Here is a 22,206-nt window from a genome sequence, read left to right on the forward strand (position 1 = left end):
GGGGGGGTCGGGGGGGTCAGGGGAGATGAGGAAAACAAACCAACGACTGACAGAAGAGAACAAAAGAAGAGTCGTCATGCAAAAGAACGGATGATGAGATTCTTTTTTCCCCATTGTTTTTTTTTATCTCATTTTTTCTCTGATATGGTTGATAAGTTCCTATGATCAGTAGTGCTACTTCTACTGTACGAGGCTCATGCACAGAGGAACGCCAGTCAGATCCCCGATGACCGTCATCTCCATCTTTTTTTCTTTTTTCTTATTTTTTTCTGGGTTTGGGGATTTGATTGGAAGATGCAGGTGAAAGTTTATGATACAAAATATGTTACAGTATGTACGTCTTGTCTCCCGTCTGGGTGTCACTCACTCACACTTTGCCTCTGGATGGTCGGGGAAATGCTTCGCCAAAACACTTACAGCTTCAGTCACATGTAGCTGATGCCGTTCTCTGGTCATCCAATCATGTTCAGCACATCTTTGCATCATGTCCTGACTTATTAAATATTATGTAATTTCCATTGGTGGTTGAGAAATAGCCCAAATGTGTGCATGTTAAAAGAAATGTCTGCAGAGAAAAGCAGAGCTCCATCCTGTTTTTAACTCAGCCTCTGTTCCACTCGTTTATTTTCGATTTTTCGATTTATTTTGTTGCTTTTTTCTCTCTGATAAACCAGCACTGCTCATTTTATCAAGGATTTAACAAATATTTATTATTTTTATTATTCAAGACGTGGTCACAGGGTCACATGGTGCTACGAGCTTGGTAACCCACTTGCACGGCTAGCTAGTTAGCTTGTGAACTGCCAGTTAAGCTAAGCTAGTAAGTTAGATGAAGTGAAAAGCAGAACTTCCTCGAACTGTTCCAGAAATGAGAAAAACTCATTCAAAAAGGTTTTGACAGGACAGAGAGTTTAACAGCAGAAATAACAGATAACATTTAATTAATATTTGAATTCAATTAATATTTAACTTTTTTTTAAAGCTATAATTAGCCTTTGAATGTTTTTAGCTTTGTGATCAACAGGATCTGCTGTGTTGGGTGTCGATTGCACTTACTGGGATAAATAAACGTTGTATTGAATTGAACTGAATCTTATAATATGGGAAGAAAACCCAAAGAAACAGTGAGCGACTGAGTTACAGGAACGAGTGGAACAGAGACCAGACGGGAAGTTGTGAAGAGTTTGCAGACTATGAAGAAGCGTTCTTATTGGTTGAACTAAAGATACAGTGTCTGATTTTTCTGTCTGTTGATGTCGAGCTTCCTCAGTGTCACTGCCGGACAACAGAGACAGAGGCTTGTGACTGGAGTCTGCTGCAGTGACAAATTTCGTCAGGGACAATGAACGAGCAGGTGCTTGCTTCACTACCACAGGTGAAAGCCATATTGTGCTAATACTAACATAACAGTAACAGTTAACATCCTCTATTGTGTGCACAAGATTAAATATGATCATTTTGTGTATTTTGCATGAGCAGGTTTTCCTTCATGTTCAGGGGATTCAAGTGAAAGTCTGAAGACTCAAAGATTCAGGACTGAAACATCTTTACCGCCTTAATCAATGTGAGGTTTTTGTTTTTTTTTACCCAGAGTGCACGTCACCGGATTTCAATGCTAAAGAGCTTTTGGTTTTGCATTTCCCTGTCCCATTTAAATCTATTGCAGAATACTGGTTATGTTCTCTCACATAACAAATTCATTTCTTAGTTGCTTTACATTTTTGTTCCCTGCAATAATGACCGTAGTTTTTAAACACACACATTATTATTGTTATTATTATTATTCTGTTCATTTGTTGATGCTATTTTCCTGCTTGTTGTAATGTTGCATATTTTGAAAAGTAAAAGGCTTTCGTTCCCAGTCTGGGTGTCGGCATCAAGCTGAAGAACACTTCTGAGCTACAGCCTCACCAGACGAGACCAGTTTGCGTCAGACCACATAAATCCAGGCCAGGATCCCTAATTTAAACCTTCTCTCTCCACAGTCTCATTTAAGAAAACCAGGTAAATCCAGTTCTTCTGAGACCAGTTTGCGTTTGGCCCAGTTCGGCTCCTTTAAGTCGCGTTCAGCTCAGTGTAGTTGTGTGAACAGTATTCAGGCTCAGCATAGATCAGTTAACCCAGTTCAGTTTGGTTCATGTGTCAGATTCACATGTTTCAGCAGCGTCTGGATGAGTTTCATATTCCTTCACCTCTCGCAACCGGATTCTGGCAAAAGCTTTAGAGTTCTCGTTCATCATTTCCTTCCTTTCCTAAAAACAAGACCTGAAGTCAGTGAAGAGATCACTCATACATCTTCCCACATTCTGTTTGACTCAAGTCATCCTTCATCCTTTTTGACGACCTGATGACCCACTGTTGGGGCTTACACCTACAACTTTTGCATGTCAAAAAAAAGAGGTCCAACATCACACTCAGCTGAGCAGCAGTTTCTCTGCAGTCAGGCCTCTAAGATCCAGTCTGGAGCTGTTCGAAGAAAACCAAACAAAAAACCAATCCACATGTCATTTTCTGATTGGCCTGAAAAACACCAGCTGTTTGCCACGACAACCGACATCTAGAGTCAACAAAAAGGTTGTAGCCGTGGCCTCTGAAGCCGCCAAGGGTTGTGTGGTTGTCTACAGTCCGTCTGACCAGCTGAGTCTGAACGATCCTCCAGGGGTTGGGAGTCCCTCAGGTCCAACGCGTCAACTTGTCTTTCAAAAACAGACCAAACCAAAACATAACACCAAGACCACCATCCTCAGCTGCCACTTTCAACCCAAAAGAACCCAATGACCGCGGTCCATCAGGTAGTTTCCAGGTGCTGAATGTCATTCTTTGGAGGTCATGGCATGCTTCCTGTTTGTCCCTTCATAGGGTTTGTGCAATGAGGCCCAAAAGTCAAAATTGTGCAGGGGTCAAGTGCTTGTTGGGGACTAAAATACATGAGGGGGAGATTCTGAAGATAGAGGAAAGTCTCAGGGAGAAGTCCTTGATTTCCAGACTCTCATTTTGTGTTGCTGTATGTTTTGCCTCTTGATGAAATGGCTCTATCCACATCGTCCACAACATGGGGTGAGGAAGTGAAAGCAACCATCTGCACTCAGAGGATCCGTCCGAGTCTTTGTCCCCAAAATGTCAGCTAGCAGCGCCCCTGGTTCAGGATCAGGGGGTTCAAGGGGATTCCTAAGGTTCAGAGTACACGGGGAGGGAGACTGGGAGGGGCCGCAGGGTGGGTAACGGGGAGGGGGGGGTTTAAGGTGAGGTTGGAGGTTATAAGGAGGAGATTTTGACGGTTTCATGGGTGTAGGCGGTGGCGCGGGTGTTGCGCAGGATGCCGGGGATGGGGGCAGGCGACGAGGGGAGGCTCTCGTCAGGCGTGTTGGCGGGCGGCGTGGGGATGCTGATGATGGCGGCGGTGAAGTCTTGTTCCCCGCAGTTCAGCTTCAGGTTGTCCGCCTGGGCGTTCAGACTGGACCGACTGAGGGGGGAGAGACAGATACTCTCACTCACACAGAGGTAAACACAACAGATACACAAATACACAGATAAACAGCTTTGTGCCTGGTGTAACGCCAGGAACACACTTCCTGCGTTGCGTTGCCGCTGCAGCTGAGAAGCACATGTGCATGTTCACACACCGGTGGTGTCTCTGCTGCATTGTTGCTCCCACCAGCGTAATCTCTCTACATAGAGTTTACAGTTTACTGGAATGATGGATTTCTTTTCATTATAAATCAATCTTTGAACTATTTTTTTTCAACAGAAAACGTCATTAAAATGCTCCACATACATGCAGCTGCTAAAAGGGTGGAAAAAAATCTATTTATATTTTTTCAAGTCTGTGTCATATTCAGAATCAGCCTAGACATTGAAACTAGAGTGAGGTGTCAGTTTTATGTAATGTTGCTGGTATGATGTTAATATGACATTAACAGATCTTTTCTCTGTCTGTTCTTGCTGGGAGACGCATGTGTCACGCATGAAAAATAAGTTAGAGGCCGAATCTCTAGATCACATGACACAGTTGTGTTAAGATGTGCGCCAAAGTGAAAACCAAGTCATTCCACAGCCACGACACACAGGTGAGTCATCTAGAGTGTTCCTGCCCCTAAGAGACTGTTCCTTTTCACTGAACTTGCAAAAGGTTTTTTCATTGGTAAAAATCAAGTAGAGCCTCTTTATAGAAGCTGATCAGTAAACTAATATGTTTGGCAGGTGGAGTTTTCATGTGGACAGTAGGAACATGCCCTGTTTGGAGTGAATTCATAGTAGATCATTCTGATGTGCCCTCCAGAGGCTACGTCTCCAAGACAACCAATTTAGGCATGAAAGAATTTTATTGGCTGAAAGGCCGGGACTACTTGGAGGCTCACTTCAGTACAAATATCAAAGTTAGTGAAGATGCAGAGGAAGGGAGAGGGGATCAGTGCTGTCAGTCCAGACCTCACACATGGGTGAATATTTGGTTCAGTAATAAGTAGTAAACTAACCGGTGAGCAGCCACAGTGATTTAACATGAAAACCTGCTAGCCAGCTAATCTCACCAGCCTTTCATTATTAGATTGTTAATGATGATAGCATTTGACTGTTGTAGCTGGTGAAGGTGGAGCTGGTTTTAAAAGTGAAATCAAGGGGAAAAGGTGAACTGCAGCACTGGTGAATATTGAATATGAACATGTTGATGTCTTTTCCTTTAACAAGTCATTTACTAAAGTTTACTTTTAGTCTTTGATATGTTACTGCGAATAGTTTTCTTTAATGTAAATACAGATCATATGTTAATAAACCACTCAGTTGACAGATCAGTTGTTGTGTCCACACCAATGTTGAGACTAAACCTACGTCCTTGATTTTTGGGTGTGGATCTGTAGATTATGCACAGACATGTGACATTAAGGACACATTCCAACATTAGCAGAGCACAGGCTACTTAGGACAGACTGGATGGGTCTATCCTTGGTAAAGTTTAGGATATTAATCCTGAGGGCCACCTTGGATTTTCTAAATTTTATATATTTACAGGAATTTGATTGAATCACCAACAATAATTAATACATGGAAATGTATTAAAAAATAAAAAATAAAAGTGATTCCCCTGCAATACATTCACTGACCACTAGAGGGCTGCAGCTCACCGGTTGAACACCCCAGTTATAGATGCAAATTCCTCCAGGATGTCACAAACTGAGGCAAAATCATTTGATAATTAACATAAAAAATACAAATACATGTATTTTCATATTTCACAGTTTGTCATCAGTGTGTAGTGATTCATGTGTGTCTACAGTTGTGTATCAGTTGAGTGTGTGTGTTTACGTTTGTGGGGGTATGGAGGTGGTCTTGACGTGCAGGGTGTCCAGCTCCTGGATGCTGCCTCGGCTCACGGACACCGTGGAGTTGGCCAGTCGCATGGCAGCTCTCCTCCTGGCCCGGCGGGGGCAGCAGCCGGTGGAGTTGTTCTGCGCCCCCTGCTGGCTCGACAGGGAGGTGCTGCGGCTGGTCCGGAAGCCTACCGACTCTGTCATACACAGTTCACTGTAGGTCATCTCGTCCGTGAACTCATGGTTCTGAAAGGAGACGAGGGGGCGGGGTCAGACATGGAGACACACAGACACTCGGCCTGGTGTCTTTTTATTTCTATAACTTCACTGATTGTAAATAGACTTTAAATAACTGTAATAATAGACTGTAAATAAAGATGGACGTAGCCTCTGTTACGTCACCCATAGATTTCCGAAGAGCAGTATTGAGGCTCAGAGTGAGCTGCTCCACTATCACCATCTTGGCAGCGCCCAACTCCGCCCCTGACTCACAGCTAATCCAAAAATGGGCAAAGAGGTGGGGCGTGTATGGAGCCGGGACTTAAATGCATGCGAGTTTGTGGCAAGCATATGGTCACCTGTCTGTCACTCAAAGTGGCCAGGCTCTCAATTATGCAAAACTTTAAGCCTTAATAAAATGTAAACAGGTGAGTTGATAAATAAAAATAAAAATTCAACCCCGTACAGTTGTAGTAAGAGGAAATTCCCTGTAGAGACCAAAACAATTTTTTGTACCAGACTGTAAACATGTTTACTTCTGCTGTAAATTTTAACATGGGACTCTACAGGGATTGACTCACTGTGGGAGTCGGACTCTAGTGGCCATTAGAGGAACTACAGTTTTGGGTACTTCAGTGTTGGCTTCCTTTTTCAGTCCTGGAGGTTGATGCTAGATTTAACCTCTGTATTTATTGTCAAATGTTTTTTTAATATAAACACAGTATTATCCAAGCAGGGTTGTTGAAGATAACAGTCTGAAGTTTTCCTTTTCTTGAACCCTGTTCTATAATAAGAAGCCTAAGTTGCTCCAAATGTTAATACATGAACAATCTTGTCGTTTTATTTCCGTGTTTTCCACATTGATCAACCAGTGAAGACTTTTTACCTTTTCAACTGAGCCTCACTCCGGTTTTTTACATCACTACACGAAGCTGAGTTTGAGTTCATCATGTAAATTTAAGACATTTTCAAACAACCACCTCAGAACTGACACTAAATAGCTGCAGAAGATAAAATCTGAATCACACACTGCAGTTTATAAGAACTCACATTAAAGCTTCTGCAGCTTTAATCTGATGGATTAATGTCAATAAATGCATCAATCATGTGTACTACCCCCCCCCCCGGCAGATTAATGATTTGTTATTATTTACATATTGATATAAATATCTGCTCCCTGAGCTGACAAAGTGAGGAACATTTGAAACATGAAATGAAGCAATTTAAAGGCGTCTGAGTTTATTTTGAGGCTGCTTGTACAAAGATAAAGAAAAGTTGAAGGTATTTTTAAACTCATGTTTGTGCATTAGAATCTAAAAATGTTATATTATTTTTAACATCATCCTTCAGATGTGTGTGTGAGTGTGTGTGTGTGTGTGTGTGTGTGTGTGTATGATGTGAGAGGTGAGACAAGCCGAGTCCTCACCGTTGTTTTCTCCAGACAGTGCAGCAGATGGTGGTGTTGATGCTCGAACGCCGATTTGTTTTTCACACACAGAGCCGTGCTGTCACTGTCCCGGTCCTAAACACACACAAAACAAAACACAAACACACACACATTAGTTGTACACAATGGTATTAAGTCAATAATTTCACATTTAGGAAAGCAAATCCGCAGTAGTAAACCGAGCATCTTTGAGAAACCACATCAGTGCTGTTTGATCATTTTAGTCCGGGTGTCATTGTGGTTTTAACATTTCTTACAAACACATTCGGAACTGAAGTTATACACATTAGTAAAAGTGGATACTGACGATTATGACCTTGTTTTATTTTACACAAACTAAATTCTGACAGGCCACAGTTTTCGCTGACTGTGTGTTCGAACAAAATGATGTGAAGCAGATCTGTTCTTGTGGTTATGCTCTTCTCACATCAAGGCTAAAATATGGTGGCCCCAAGTCTACGTCCACAATACTATGTTTTGGAAACTCTGCTGGCCCTGATTTACTTAGGAAACTCTGGGGTTGTGTTGTTAATGAATTACAAGTGTTACTGACTTTGTTGTCTTTGCTATCAGCTGTTGGTCAGATAAATTCTGCATTTTAATGCTACAACAGTCACTTGTGCGACTCATCAAATGCAGAGAAAACAATCTGCTTCCTGTTTACACCAGCATTTTCTTCAGTTGCAGTGCGCTGAGCTCTCAGGGGCACCGTACTAAAAGGTGAGTCAGGTTCACTCATTCATCATTCACTTGCTGTGTTTTGTTCACAGATGTTAGATTTTGTGTTTTGATGTTAAAGACAAGTTCAAGAAAATTATTTTTTCCCACTTCACCCACAGCGTTTTGGGTGGGACGAGTGAGAAAATATGGATGAAGCAAGAAACAAAACATTCAAAAAAACGTATCAGAAAACAAAGAGTTAAAGATGTCAGACTAGTTCCTTTTCGTCAGTGTTTCAGCCTGAGAATCTGTCCATGTTCAAACTTCATTAAACCTTTGACTTTCCATGAATGTTTCCAGAAGGCTGAAGTGACAACCAGAGGACATTTAATAATGTTTAAGTCTCTTCTCTCATTTTAATCTGATCCCTTCCATCTCTCACTGTTTCTTCGCCGCCCAACTAATCTTTCTCCTCTTCTTCCTCTTCCTCTCTCTTGCTATTTATTCCTCCTCTCCATCTTTCCCTCTGGACTGACGCTCTCTGATCTTCCATCTCTGTCTCAGATTACACAAACACACTCATCTTCCTCTTCCTCTCCTCATTCTCTAGCATTGCTCCCCCACTTTTTCTTCATCCTATTATTTTACACTTCTTCCATTCTATTCTGCTGCCATACCCTCCACTCCTCACCCTCCTCCTCCTACTCCTCTTCGTCCTCATTATGCACTCTATAAATCCAACAGTCATCCCTCTTTCTTGCTCAGTGCTGAAGAGGGATTAGGACTCAACAATATCTATGAGTGTGTGTGTGTGTGTGTGTGTATGTGTGTCTTCATCTTCTACCTGCAGCTTAAACCCATTCCAGTGATAAAACATTTAAACCCAGAGACTGTTTCATCCTCTGACTGAAGAAACACAAAGACTCTGAGTCGTGATGAAGCCGAAAGTTGAAAAAAAAATAGCTCCTCAGATCTTCAGTCGTGTTCACATGTGAGTTCGTTCACCTGCATATTGAAATCAGACTGTCCTGATTGTTTGTGTTCACAGTAAGTGGGATCAGTCTATTTACTTAACAGTGCACAGATTAAAGTGTGTGTGTGTGTGGGGTGTGTGTGTGTTTTCTCCTCTATGTTGACACACACTACTGGGGCGGTTGTTTTGGTCCCGATGTGAGTGTGTAGTTTTTTTTATATTTTATTTCTTGTTGATAATTATTTACACAGACCTGCTGAATAATATTTGCCAAATACATCATTAAATTTACTATAAGACATGATCAAAAGTAATTTCATGTTCTTGTTATTTTCATATACCCTGAACAACAACAGGTTTAAAGGTCCCATATAGTGTAATGTCAATGTGTTTTTTGATTATAAAGCAGGTCAAGGTTCTATATTAATACTGTATTTTAGTATCAAAGTCTACATACACAGAAAAATTCACAATTCACACTTCATGAATTCAGAAACTGAGACTTAATAGGAGGACTTCTGTGACTTTGTGATGTCACAACTAAGCAATCACAGCTATTAGCCACGTTTCTGCTGCATGACTCTCTGCTGACAGAGTTTCTGCTCAGGTTTCTGTCGGCAGGTGAGTGTCAGTTTGTCTGGAGGATGATGTTCAGTGTTCAGATTCAGTTCTGTTAAACTGTGATGAGGTTTAAGACACCAGCTGCTGAGATTGCTGGTGAAAGGAAAACCCCTTATTGTTTTGAATCAGCTCCACCTTCACTTTGCAAACAATGAGGCTGAGACTCATCTCTGCTACCTCCCTCTCACTGTTCAACTCACCTGGTTTCATTGTTGTTTTGCCAAGTGGCTGTTGGGAAAAAGCTTCTCTGATGGACTATTGGTGAAGAGCCAAACTGCTGAGGCAGCATCTCCGTATCTGTCTGCATCTGTGTCTCTGTCTCGTTCTCTTGTACTCTCTTTATCTCTCTCTGATATGCAGGTAGCTACAGGTAGGTCTGGATGGGACTCGATCAAACATGAATAAACTGCACCTCAACTTGTGACTTGCACTTTCATGTCATCTGGACAATGACATCTGATCAAAGGCCTTTTTTTATCCACCTCTCAGTGGCCTCCATAACCCAGCTTTCATCACTCCTCCTGTAATAAAGTTCACCAGCCAGTGGAGGAGCTTGTGCTAACTCTGCTAAACCCGATCAACCACGCCACCCTGCTCTTCCAGGTTATAGTCTTTTTCCAAAGAAAGTGACCAAACTCTACAGATGGTTTTTACACTTGCTGTGGCCTGGTCACAGACCCCAACTGCACCTGATCCTGCACCACTTATCTCAGTCCACAACCCCCCCCTTCCTCTCTTTCATTTCTACATCCCTCCTTCCCTTCTGTCTCTGATGTCTTCCTTTTTCTCTCTGCATCACTGTCTGAGTTAACTGGACTGCAATCCACCCTTCCTGCTTGATAGTGAGAAACTATCGACTGTCAGTGAGTGTGTGTCTCACCCCAATCGCTCTGTCTTCTTTGTACTGGAGGAAGGCGTTGGTTGTTCCTTTCTTTGCCATGCGGATCCGAGCCAAGCGCACTTTCTGTCGGACAGAAACACACAGGAAAACAGCTCTGTCAGCACATCACACACACACACACACACACACACACACACACACACACACACACACACACACAAAAACCTGCAGTGTATGGGAGCATTGAGGTTAAAGTGAAGCTCAGACTTGTTGTCTCTCTACATCTTTAAAGGTGCATTGTGTTTATTTGACTGCGTGACTAGAGAACAGGACAAGAGCAGAGCAGATGAAGCTGTTATTACCACAGGGAAATGACATTATTGTTGCAGCAGGCGATAAATAACAGAAAATATATCCACACAGAAAAGAATAAGAAGCTGCTGAAAAATAAAACTAATATCCAAGTAAGTGTTGGGATTACTATAAAGGTCTTATTGAATACAGACGGCACTGTGTTCTGTGTGGGAAAGAATAGATGAACTTCTAAGCACCTAAAAATAATGTTCTTTGTGCAGCTAAAGCTACAGAGGAAGAGGAGGAAAGCTGTGGTCATTCAGGAGAGGTAGAAACAGTTTGTTTAAAGGTGACAGCACTAACATTTCAAAGTAAAATACTGACATGGATAAAGAGTTGTGTAGGAATGAGTCCTAAAACACAGAAATCAGTTGCATTTTACCACTTCCTGTTCCCTTGTCCTGAAGGCTCTGGTTTTTTGAGTGTGTTTTTGGTTAGATGGATGGAAGATATTTCATTCATCTAACCAAAGACACACTGTGGTTAACACAGGCTCAAGACATTTTCATGTTTTTTTCTACAACATAAAAATAAATACCCCAGTCCTGAATTCTTTACGTCTCTTAAAAAAGGCTGGTTGCTAACAAGTGTCTAAATGAGACTACAGAGGTTGTCGGGGACATTAAACATCGTCACAGCGAACATGAACACCGATCTACTCCTCAGTCCACCTTTACAGCCTCGTTGTAACTTGCGCTCTTACAAACCGTTACTAAATTTGTAATAGGAAAGGCTTTTGTAGAAGAGGTCAGAGCTAAAGCAAACTATAAGTTGAAGTTTAGTGATGGTGACGTTGAAGTCATGTGACCGTGGTGTAGTTGGTTTATAGCCTAACATTAGCTTTTTACTCTTGGTGATTTTATTTAAGCTTCAAACGTCATAAAGTGGTGTTTATTAGTGAAGATTATCGTGCTGAACAAAACGCGTCAGTATCATAAACATTTAGTGAATTTTCTCTCCCATTGGCTTTTAGTGGAGGGAACGAGGGTGATGCTACAACTTCAGGGTTGGAATACAAAAATGTGTCATCACTGCAGCACTGTATTGTTAGAAAATATAAAAAGCCTGTGATATTTAAGTCATTGTTGTAGCCGTCACTACATGTTACCATAGAGCCATATTCTACTTGCTGCACCCTGCAGTCACATAAACCTGTCAGACCTGCTGTGCTCTCATCTTGTCTGCTCTCTGGTTCTGGTGGTAGATCCGGCTGAAGTTGGAGACGATGACGGGGACGGGCAGAGCGATCACCAGCACGCCGCTCAGAGAGCAGATCGAACCGAAGATCTTCCCCGCGATGGTGTTGGGAACCATGTCACCGTAGCTGCGGGAAGAATAGACAAGTCACATGACCAAAACCCCTCAAGCAGTCAGTAAGAAAAAATGTTTTTATCCAATTCCACCTCTACTTCCACCCTGCAGTTAGCCGCTTGGTAACAGGTGCATGCTGGGAGCTGTAGTTGACCTCTCTCCGAAAGTTGTTATTCAATGCAGCAGTTTTTTTTTTCAGTTCAGAGTCTCGTTGTTTGAGGGTTTCCTGACTATCACAATGTTTGGATGGATGGATGGAGGGAAGTTTTAAATTGCTGTACTAGATCTCACCCCCCAGCTATAAGGCTACACATACTCTCACTCTCACACTCTCACACACTCACACACACAGAGGTTTCTGGATGTTGCCTCATGCGGCCTTCACCTTTCATTGTACAGAGCCATAAATCACTTGAAGTGAGACGAGGAAGAGGAGGAGATTAGAGAGCGGGCAGGAATCCAGCTCTGTGTGATTGTGAGGAGAAAACACTTTACAGCTGCACTGATCCACATTTCACTGCACAAACCACTGAACAACACCACACCACACAGGGCCAACTTCCTGTCTCCGGCTCCTGTGATGGTTTATTTTATGTTCTTTTAAGGGTTTGTCTTAAATTTCAACACAGTTTATTTCCCTTAAAAAAAAAGAAAATCTGTCAATTTCAGATTCTCAGGGAACTGCTCCAGAACTGGGCCACAACTGAGATTTACATCTCCGTGCTTCAGTTTCTGATGGGACTCATTATCAGACGGTTTTCACCATCACATCACTCAGATGTGACACAGAAATCACCTGTGTCTGATATTCCATGAGGACAGTGATCAGCCAGTGTTCACATCAGGTGTTGCACTTTAACCCATTAAGACTGGATGAGACGTACACACGGATTGTATTGTCGTTTTTAAGACGTGACAAATGAAATCAGGAAGGAGAAAGCCATTATGGGAAATATATTTTGTTTGGTTTTTTTCGGTGGTTTGAGCTGCAAAAAAGTTTTGTTTTGTCCTGTTTCGGACAGTGCCTGACGAGCTGAGCGAGGGGAGCGAGACTGAAGCAGATTACAGCAGTTACCTGAATGAAAACAACAAAGATAGCAACGTAGAAGATTCAGACACTGACTTTAACCTGCTAACCTGCCAGTCAAGGCTCAGGGTGAGAGACATGTCTGAGGAGGAGGAGGAGCCAGTGTCACCGCTGGCCAGAGATAAAAAACATGAAATAAAAACCATGTGAGACGGTAAACCTTTGAGTTTTATCGTAACTCATTGCCTTTACCCAAAGTTCATCGACATTAAAAAAAAATTCAATAAACGATATAAAGAGTTGACCTTGAACTGAAAATGTTAAGAAATGTGCCTGTTTTTCCAGGCATGTCCAGTTTCAAAGGAAAATGCGACGATTTACAATAAAAGCCAAAGGTTTAAGATCTCGGATGGTTTTTTATGTCATGTTTCTATCTGCTTCAGAGGCTGAGTAATAAAGGTTAATATAATCAAAACTCTCAGACCATATATGGGAATTATAGATTTGATACAGGTTCACCAGCCAAACCAAACCCCATGGAAATATCTTCTGATTTAAGAGCTAAAATGTATTTTCTTTTAATTCAGTTGTAATTATAACTTTTAAATAAAAAGCCCATAATATAGATTCGTAAGTTTGGCTGCTTCCAGTGTTTGAACAGACTACAATGATTTCTGACCTGCAGTCAACAACATACATGTGTAAAGTCAGTCTTCACTTTAAAACTGATGACGTGTGTGAATTGTTTTCCAGGTGATAAAATGATTTATTGTATAAGAGGATGTTCCCACTTTTCTCCAATGAATCTGAGTCACTGTGGAATTAAACTCTTTATATTCACATATGCAGATCAGCTCAGACTGTACAGTCAATCAGATCGGCAGGTAATGAACTGCGGCTCTGTGCTCGTGCACCTGCTGCAGTGGATTATGTCTCAGTCCCTCAGAAAATAAGGCCACGACCTTGTCTGCTCAGTTAATGCTCATATCTGTGAGCTCATTTACTTTTTTTTATAAAAACTCGGAGGCTAATTTCAAAGCTGTGCACTGTCTCCTCGTGTACAGGGGTTTTTGTATTGATGAAATGAAGTTAAATAAATTTATAAACATTATGCATTACATTTAAATACACTAATTTAATTGATAGGGATTATTCTGCGTTGAAGGATGTTGCTTTTACATGTGATCCAAATCCTCCATAATCTCACCTACTCTTCTACTCTATTTACACTTAACTGCCGTCCTGCAGCGGAAACGTCCATTTAACAGTGTCCAGCTTTTTCATAGTGCAGTTTCTGTGTTTGTATTGTTCCCAGTAAGCTGCAGCGTCTTATGTCTCCTCAGTTTCTTGAGGCCTCATTAGGTGGAATTTGCCCAGATGTTGCAATATATTAGATCCTGGTATTTCTATGATTTCTTGACAGCCCGGCCATTGTGTTATTTTTATACCAACTAAGCTCCTGAATAAGTGACCATGAAGCCAGTTTGTTTGAGTTTCCTTCATCATTTGATCATCGGTGAGGTATCAGCGAGTACATGAGTCTATGCACTGATCCAATACCATGTAATTAATGAATTAATAAACTTTAGAGTTTCACACCAGGGCAAAAGGGCAGGTTTCTCAGAGATCAGTTCTTCTGTGCCGCTCTAAAAGGATGTTGCGCCATGCAGCCACTGGAAACTACTGTTCTAGAGCAGTGAAGAAGAACTGGTTTCTGATAGTGTAATGTTAGCTGTTAGCAAAATGTCAGCAATTTGGCAAAATGGGACACTGCAAAGTCCCACGAGTAAAAAGGCAATGTGTACAGTATGAAAGGCTGGGACTAGAGTGGCACTACAATTGTATTTATTCCTAGATTTAGAAAGTTAGTAAGAGTATACAGCTGATACGCAATGTTAAAACCAGTAGGAGGTCTTTCTAGCTCACTGACACCAGAACACAATGTTTATATGTACAATTTCATCCTGGGGAAACTAACAGTGGCTGAGAGAACAGTCCCTGCTCTCAACTTCACGACCACATGATGATAATGTAGCTAAAACAATTACATTACACTGACTGTGATGTATTGCCTCTGTGTAGGAAGGTTGACCTCTGTGAGCTAACTCACAATAACCAGTTCATTTAGTTAAGTCTATGGGTTAGCTCACAGAAATTAACTGAAAAAAAAAAAAAACCTGACAGTGTGTCTGTATGATTTGTAGTTAATGGACTTAAACTAAGCCACCAACTTTCGCCTAATGTTGAGTTTAAACTGAGGCTAAGAAAGTGTCTCTCTGACAGTAATGTGCTGAACTTCAGTGTTCTGGGATCTGCAGGAACTCAGCAGTGCTCAGGTCAGTTTTACTGGACCTCCGATGTCCTCAGCAGGGAGCCATACTGGCAGCTGGGAGCGGATCAATGGAGCTAACAGAGGAGGCTGAGAGGAACAGAAGTCATCTGTACCTGTTGGCAAAAAGGGCTCGGAAGAATCGACTCAGTTGGTGTCCTAAGGATCTGGATGTGGATTACTGATCTAATTCAATAAAATCCACAGTAGCAGATAAATGTATGGTTGAGGTTAACCTACAACTCATTTCATTTCATCTTTACTGTTTTTAAAGTTTGGTTCAGATTAGCAGGTAGGACAGCTCAACTGATTTGAATTGATGTGTCATAATGTCTATGTTCAGGTTAGTTCATCCATCAGTTTAGCAGCTAAAACTTCATTTGAATTTATCATCATCAACATAACAGTTCAAGGGAATGGACATGAACGTCCTACCTCCTGAAGAAGACAAGGAGGCAGCCACAGAGCTGCTGACATAAATGTGAGTGAATGAAGCAGTGATGGGCAGCCAGCCGACTGGAGCGTCTGCCAGCTGTTTAACTGGAACATCTGTCTGATTAGTCTGCAGTTTATGAACCTCGAGCTTCATGGGTTGTAAAGTTTCACTGTGACTTCTGGAGAAGAGAGAAACATACTGTTGCTGTATTCATCAGGTGACACCACCTGATGAAGATGAAGATTATCAGCTGACAGCGGAGTGGGGAATCTGAAGGAACGACTAATCACACAGCAGCCTCATGTCAGTTTTCATTGAAGGGAGCTACAGTTTTATTCAAAACATTTCTTAATTTGTCTTTTATAACTTTTCTTAATTAAAAAACAAGTTACAGTTAATTCAAAAGGTTGAAAATTAAACATAATTAGATTTAATAGAAGGATGTGGATTTGATAAGTGCATCTAATACTGAATTCTAATGTGATAAACACCATCAAACCCCAACACTATTTTACTTCCATTATTCAGAACGTTTTCCTGGCTCAAAATCTCTCATCAAAGTTTGTAAAATGAGCAGTAGATGTGAGCACAGCTGAGCATCATGGGAACAAAATATGAATCATCATCTCTGATAAATGAGCAGAAGAAGACAACAGTAATAATAAACATGTTGGACATGTTTTACTCTTTTATTTATTAATAATTGAGTCACTTGTGTGACAATGTGTAAGTTAAACTTTACATCTGATGGATTTCAAAGGATTCTGATAAAACTGATTTGATTCTAGCATCAGATTCAGTAAAATGACCAACACAACACTATTTATAGCAATAATAATACAATACACACAACACTAAATATAGACTGTGAGTATTGTATTGAGACACACTTGGACAAATAAATAATAATAAAAAAATAAAACATATAAACAATGCAACCTTTAAACTAGGATGATCCATGCAGTAAAAACAATGTTGGAAAGTAACTAAGTATATTGACTCCAGTTCTGTATTTAAGTCAGTTTTGATCTACTTTACTCTACTGGAGTTTTTCTGATACTTTATATTTCTACACTTTACACCAATAACTTTAGTAATTAGTTACTATGCAGATTCAGATTAATAATAATCACCAAATACATCATGCTGCATTATTATGAGACTTCCATAATAATCCCCACATTTACCAGCTGCATCATTAAAGTGGTGCAAATGTTAATGCACCAATAATAACAACAAAATAATATCATCAATACATCATATTGAAACAGGCCGTTCTGCAGAATCAGTACTCGCAATACTTCTTCTATTGTTAAATCTGAGTTCTCCCTCCACCACTGAGTCGAAACATTGAACGATCAAGGATTCACAGTAGGTTTTACAGTGTTCACTGCAGTATTGTTCTATTGTGTTGCCTGATATTCAACAGGTTATTCTGCCGTCCTCCTGTATGTATGTATGTGTGTGTCCCTGTCAGTCTAATTGATCCTATTATAGCTCAGCTCCCAGCAGACCACACAGTCTAACCTACATCTGACAGAGCCACTGTGACCTGACACTAGACCAGAGCTGAAGACTCATGCACAGCACAGCTGGATTAGCTACGTGGAAAACCAAAAGCTCTGGACTTCATCTCTCTCTTTCACTCTGAACCATCAGCTGGCGTCCGGCCTCTCCACCAGCTCCACGCTGGCATCGGTAACTATGACCTCCAACATCAGCCATCTTTGATCAGCTGCTGGGAGCTTCCCAGAGCGACCGTCAACGCTAAGTGCTTCAGTGAAAAGCGCATTAGCAGAGAAAAGCCATAAACATTGATTAAAGGAAAGAAAGAAACTCTCTTGTCTTGTCCAGAGTCAGATGAGAAGATGGATATCAGTTTCATCTCAGTGTGTTCAGAGCAAAGATAGGTCCAGGCCTTCTGGCCTGGTTTAGCACAAAGACTATAAGTGGGGGAAAACTGCTAGCCTAGCTCCATCAAAGCCCAGAGGCTGTTGCTGGCAAAGTTTAGATTTTATTATAAATGTGAAATATGGTTGGCTGTTACCACACAAGCTGAATTAACCAGAACACCAGCATTTTGTGTCAGGTTATATTTTTTAAGTGTTTTTGTTTGTTTTTTTGCCTCTGAGCAAGAAAAAAAGGAAAAATTCAAAATTTTCTATGTGACTGTGACAGACACGTTGAATGTGCTGTTTAGCTATGTAACTTAATGTTTAATGTTAAAGGGAACACAGAGGGTGGACACAGTAACAGAAACACATGCAAATCATCATCAAGTTCAACAGTGGAGACTCTATGTATCTATTTATATCCCTGGACCTCCATTAACCAAGGACACAATTAGCTTTTACCACTTTCAGTACACCCACCCACCCACAGACACACACACAAAAAAGCATCCTGCTGCTGTTTGTGTGTTTTTATTAGTAAATCTGCAGCAGCCTTCGGTCTGCAGCCAGGCATTACACGCAATGCTCCTTTAATGGACTGTAAATTAGCTCTGATGCTGCTGCTGCTGTGTGTGTGTGTGTGTGTGTGTGTGTGTGTGTGTGTGTGTGTGTGTGTGTGTGTGTGCGTGCGCTGTGATGATGTTGTAAATTCATTCACATCTACAAAACTGTACTGTGTACAAATGTGGATTAATCTGCTGCTGAAAATAGTCCCTAACAGAGTCCCTATTTCCTCCTGTTTTATTACTGAGACTTTTAAAAGTAAAACTACATATTTGCGAGGAGTCTGTAAACATTTACATCATCAGGAGGAACCAATGAGCTGAGAGCCACAGACGGAGGAGGGAAATCAGTTTGCAAACATCTTCAGTTTGAAGATGTAGAACTGTGTTAATGTGCATAAAAATAAAAGTAGAAGAAGAAAAGAGGTCAAGAGTTCGACCAGTCACTCTAACCAGAATCCCCTGCAGGCATTCACACACACACACACACACACACACACACACACACACACACACACACACACACACACACACACACACACACAGCACAATGCTGACATAACCCACACACACACTGTGTATATACAAACACACATCATACATACATAATACCCCCCCTGTGCACAATGATGTGTTGAAACAGAGTTACATTGAAACCAGGTTTATATTTAACTCATTCAGACAATAAATATGTTATTGATTTATCTTATTCACTGACCTGAAGAGTATTACACCACACACACACACACACACACACACACACACACACACACAAATACAGATATAGCAGTGTGATGTACAGCAGTTTAGAGAAGTGGGCTTGGGACCAAAAGGTCGCTGGTTGGAATCCCTGAACCAGCAGGAAGATAAGTTTTCAGGGAGAGTGAGTGAACAGCGCTTTCCCCTCCCTCAACATCCACGGCTGAAGTGCCTTTGAGCAAGACATTTAAATGCAGAGTTCAAGTTTCCTGTGTGTGAATATACTTGGACAAATAAAGAATTAAAGAACTAAGTTTGTGTGATTGTAAATATTGTAAACAGCCAAATAAACATTGCCTCAGTTTTTATTCTGGTTGTTATGTTTCTGTCTTCACTTCCTCGCGTCGACCTCAGGGAAATACAGGTGCTAATTAGCAAACGTTAGCATGTTAACACACTAACCTAACATGGTGAACATGGTAAACATTTAACTTGCTAAACATCCAGTTAGCATGTTAGCATTGTCCTTGCATGCCGATGTTAGCACAGCCTCACACAGCTGCTAGCGTGACTGTGGTGTAGACTGACCTATAGTGTGGATCTGTTCCTGAGCCGTGACGCCGTGCAGGATCAATGAATTGTGTTGTACTTTGTTCAGGAAAGTGTATTGTAATGTAATTGTTGAGCATGATCATTTCAACCAAGTCTGTAGTTACCATGACAGTTTGTCACATTTAGCCTGCGACAGATGTTCAACCTGCAGAGGTCAGTAAAACCAAACTCCTTACTCCTTACTCTTTAAGATGTCCCAGGTTGTGACTGCAGAGAGGTGATTAAACTGGCTGAGACTGTATGTGTGTGTTTGTGTGTGTGTGTGCCTGGAGCTGCTAATGGTAAATAATGGATGGCAGCATTAGCGAGCTTGTAGCTGGTTAGCAGAGAGAGAGAGAGAGAGAGGGAGGAGAAAGTTTGTATTCTCTCTCTCTCTCATACATTTTCTTTATTTCCTTCCTCTCTCGTGCCCTTTCTGTTCTCTCCTCTATCTCTTCTCTCATCTCCTGTATCTCCCCCTCTCCCCCCCCATCCTCTTTCTCTGGGGTCATTATCTGCAGCTGCTGGAGCCAAGTCTCCGTCCTGCAGCAGGAGAGGAGAGGGGAGGATAACACATCGAGTGGATGCTTGACACAAAGCCAGAGGAGAGAGAAGGAGGAGGGAGGAGGGGGAAGAGGAGGGAGGAAGGAGGTTGAGTGAGGACAGATGAGAGGAAGCGAAAGAGAGAGGGGAAAAGGAGGAAAAGGAGAAAGGAAAGAGGAGAAGGAGAGAAGAACACAGAGAGGTCAGGAGGGACGAAGTGTGAGGAAGGACAGGAGGAGATACAGATGGAGGTGGAGGTGTATTAAAGCGAATATCTGTGAATACACAAGAAATAACTGGATTTAGAATCACTGTGTCCAGGGCTGATTTCAGGATTTCAAACAAGCTGAGGTCGTGGTTCAAGTCCAAGTTCTGCCAAAGGTATAAAACATGAACCTCAATGAATGTCTAAATATCTCATTTAATCATATCTGCACTTTTAGGTTTTTGTAAACATTTTGTGAATCTGCACCACAACAGTTTCTCACAGTTTCTATCAGGTATTTACAGCAAAGAAGACTCTCATCCTGATGATCCTCAGGCAAATTCAAAGGTTTAAACATCGTTTGGAAAAAATAAGAAAAATAATTCATGGGCATTCATCCATAACGACTCAGGGTCAAGAGTCAAGCTGGTTCCAGCAGTGTCTGTATGATGTTCGTGTGTTTCACTTTGAGAAGAACTACTGGTTCCTTCTCACATCAAGATTTTACTTAAAAAAAAAACAAAAAAAAACATATGTGGTAGAAAAAGGTCTTGTTGTGTCCCTTTCTTTCATTTCCCCTCTAAACTTCTCACATGGGTTTATTTCAGTAACTTTTAAATGATCCAAAATTTCACAGTGAATCAATCACCTGATGACACTTTGGAGGGGCCTTACCCGTAGGTTGGGAACTAAACTATCTGAGTGTATATGACGTAGTTAAAGCAGCTCCACCTGGAGCGGCCAGTCACAGGCTGCTTCTTTTACTTTGATACTTTAAGTATTTGTTGGTGATGATATGTCTGTAGGATTTTGAATGCAAGACTTTTACTTCTAACTGAGTATTTCAGACTGTTGTTTTGCTATTTTCACTTAAAGGTCCATATCGTATAAAGGCAGATGGCCCTGTCTTCTGTGATTATAAAGCAGGTCTAGGTTCTATATTATTACTGTGAAAGTATCAAAGCGCTCAGTCCACAGAGAAATGCACAAAGCCTGTGTTCAGAAACTGAGCCTCAAAAAGACAAGAAGCCGATACTTATGTGTCAGAAATGGAAGTGACACTGCTCCTGTATGAGGAGACCTGATGGCTCCTGTTGGACCCTGTTGGACAAAGACTGTGGTGAGCAGAAAACCTCAGGACACACGGGGCTTCCCCCAAAGGCTTAGTAGTGAGAAAAATGGCTGAATGGAGCGAGTGATGCATCACTCTCATCTCATCAGCAGACTGATTCAAACACTGCTGACAAGCCTCCGAGCAAGGCATCTGACCCTCCAGCTGCCTCCCCCGTGGAGCACGAGTCAACGGTCATAATAAATAAAGATTTTACAAAAGGGGAAACTCTCGGGAGGCCCGGGTCAGCCCGGTTATTCTGAGCCACTCTCTCAGTACATTAAATATTTCATGGCCGGGATTATGTCATCCTGCACCGAGCGACCATACCAGGAAACAGACGGAGACAGACAGAGAGGAAAACATAGGAGAGGACAATAAAGATACAGAGAGGAGGGGAGATGGAGTCACAACTCAAAACTACAAACACTGTTTATCTGAAAGCAGAAAAAACACAACAGAGACAAACAGATGGAGAGACGGCTGTCTGCTGCGTCCCGATTGGAGGAGATAGGAAACCATTAGTGCCACATCAGCCAATCGAACACACAGACCGATACTTATCTCCCACCTGTAACAGGGAAGCGAGCCAATCACAATCTAATAGAGGGACAGACAGCCAATGGTAATTAGTTTAAAGCGGAGAGCGGGAAGGACAATTAAACTGCAGGGTAATCCCTGCGATCAGAGAAGAAGAATCTGAAATGTATCTACAGCGTTTCACAGATGTGATACACACACAACAGTCATCATACAGACAGACACTCAGAGACGCACCATCAGAAGAAGCAACCAGGTAAATGCTTGAGGCTGCCAAGGGGAAAAGTGGCACCTGATGGCCCCTCATACTGGCACATTTTGCAATGACAACTATAAACCCCCTTAAACCTCCCATAAAGACTACACAGTGTTTAGGGGACACCCCCCACCCACCCAGATTTCTGGTTCAGTCTCAGTGATTCCAGCAGCAGCAGCTGTTTTGTGTCCACAACCTGCAGCAGACAGGTGCAGTCAGAGACCAGCTGGTGAACAGTTAACGAACCAGATCTTTCCCTCAGGGACTGTGGTTTAACTTCTC

General features: G+C 41.6%; 1 protein-coding gene across 1 annotated transcript in view; it reads right to left on the reverse strand.

Annotated features, from left to right (window-relative positions):
* Positions 1-6: 6 nt before the first annotated feature.
* kcnd1 (potassium voltage-gated channel, Shal-related subfamily, member 1) overlaps positions 7-22,206 on the reverse strand; it is a 63,907-nt gene continuing 41,707 nt past the window's right edge. Inside the window, exons 5-9 of the mRNA XM_023431115.2 lie at positions 11,583-11,745; positions 10,107-10,190; positions 6,952-7,047; positions 5,302-5,552; positions 7-3,463 (exon numbers count right to left, since the gene is read on the reverse strand). Of these exons, the coding sequence (XP_023286883.1) occupies positions 3,256-3,463; positions 5,302-5,552; positions 6,952-7,047; positions 10,107-10,190; positions 11,583-11,745 (802 nt within the window). The 3' untranslated portion in view covers positions 7-3,255. The remainder of the gene's footprint in view (positions 3,464-5,301; positions 5,553-6,951; positions 7,048-10,106; positions 10,191-11,582; positions 11,746-22,206) is intronic.

Source organism: Seriola lalandi, unplaced genomic scaffold, assembly GCF_002814215.2.
Source record: "Seriola lalandi dorsalis isolate HSWRI2012SDOR001 ecotype SW California unplaced genomic scaffold, Sedor1 jcf7180002054917, whole genome shotgun sequence".
NCBI lineage: Eukaryota > Metazoa > Chordata > Actinopteri > Carangiformes > Carangidae > Seriola > Seriola lalandi.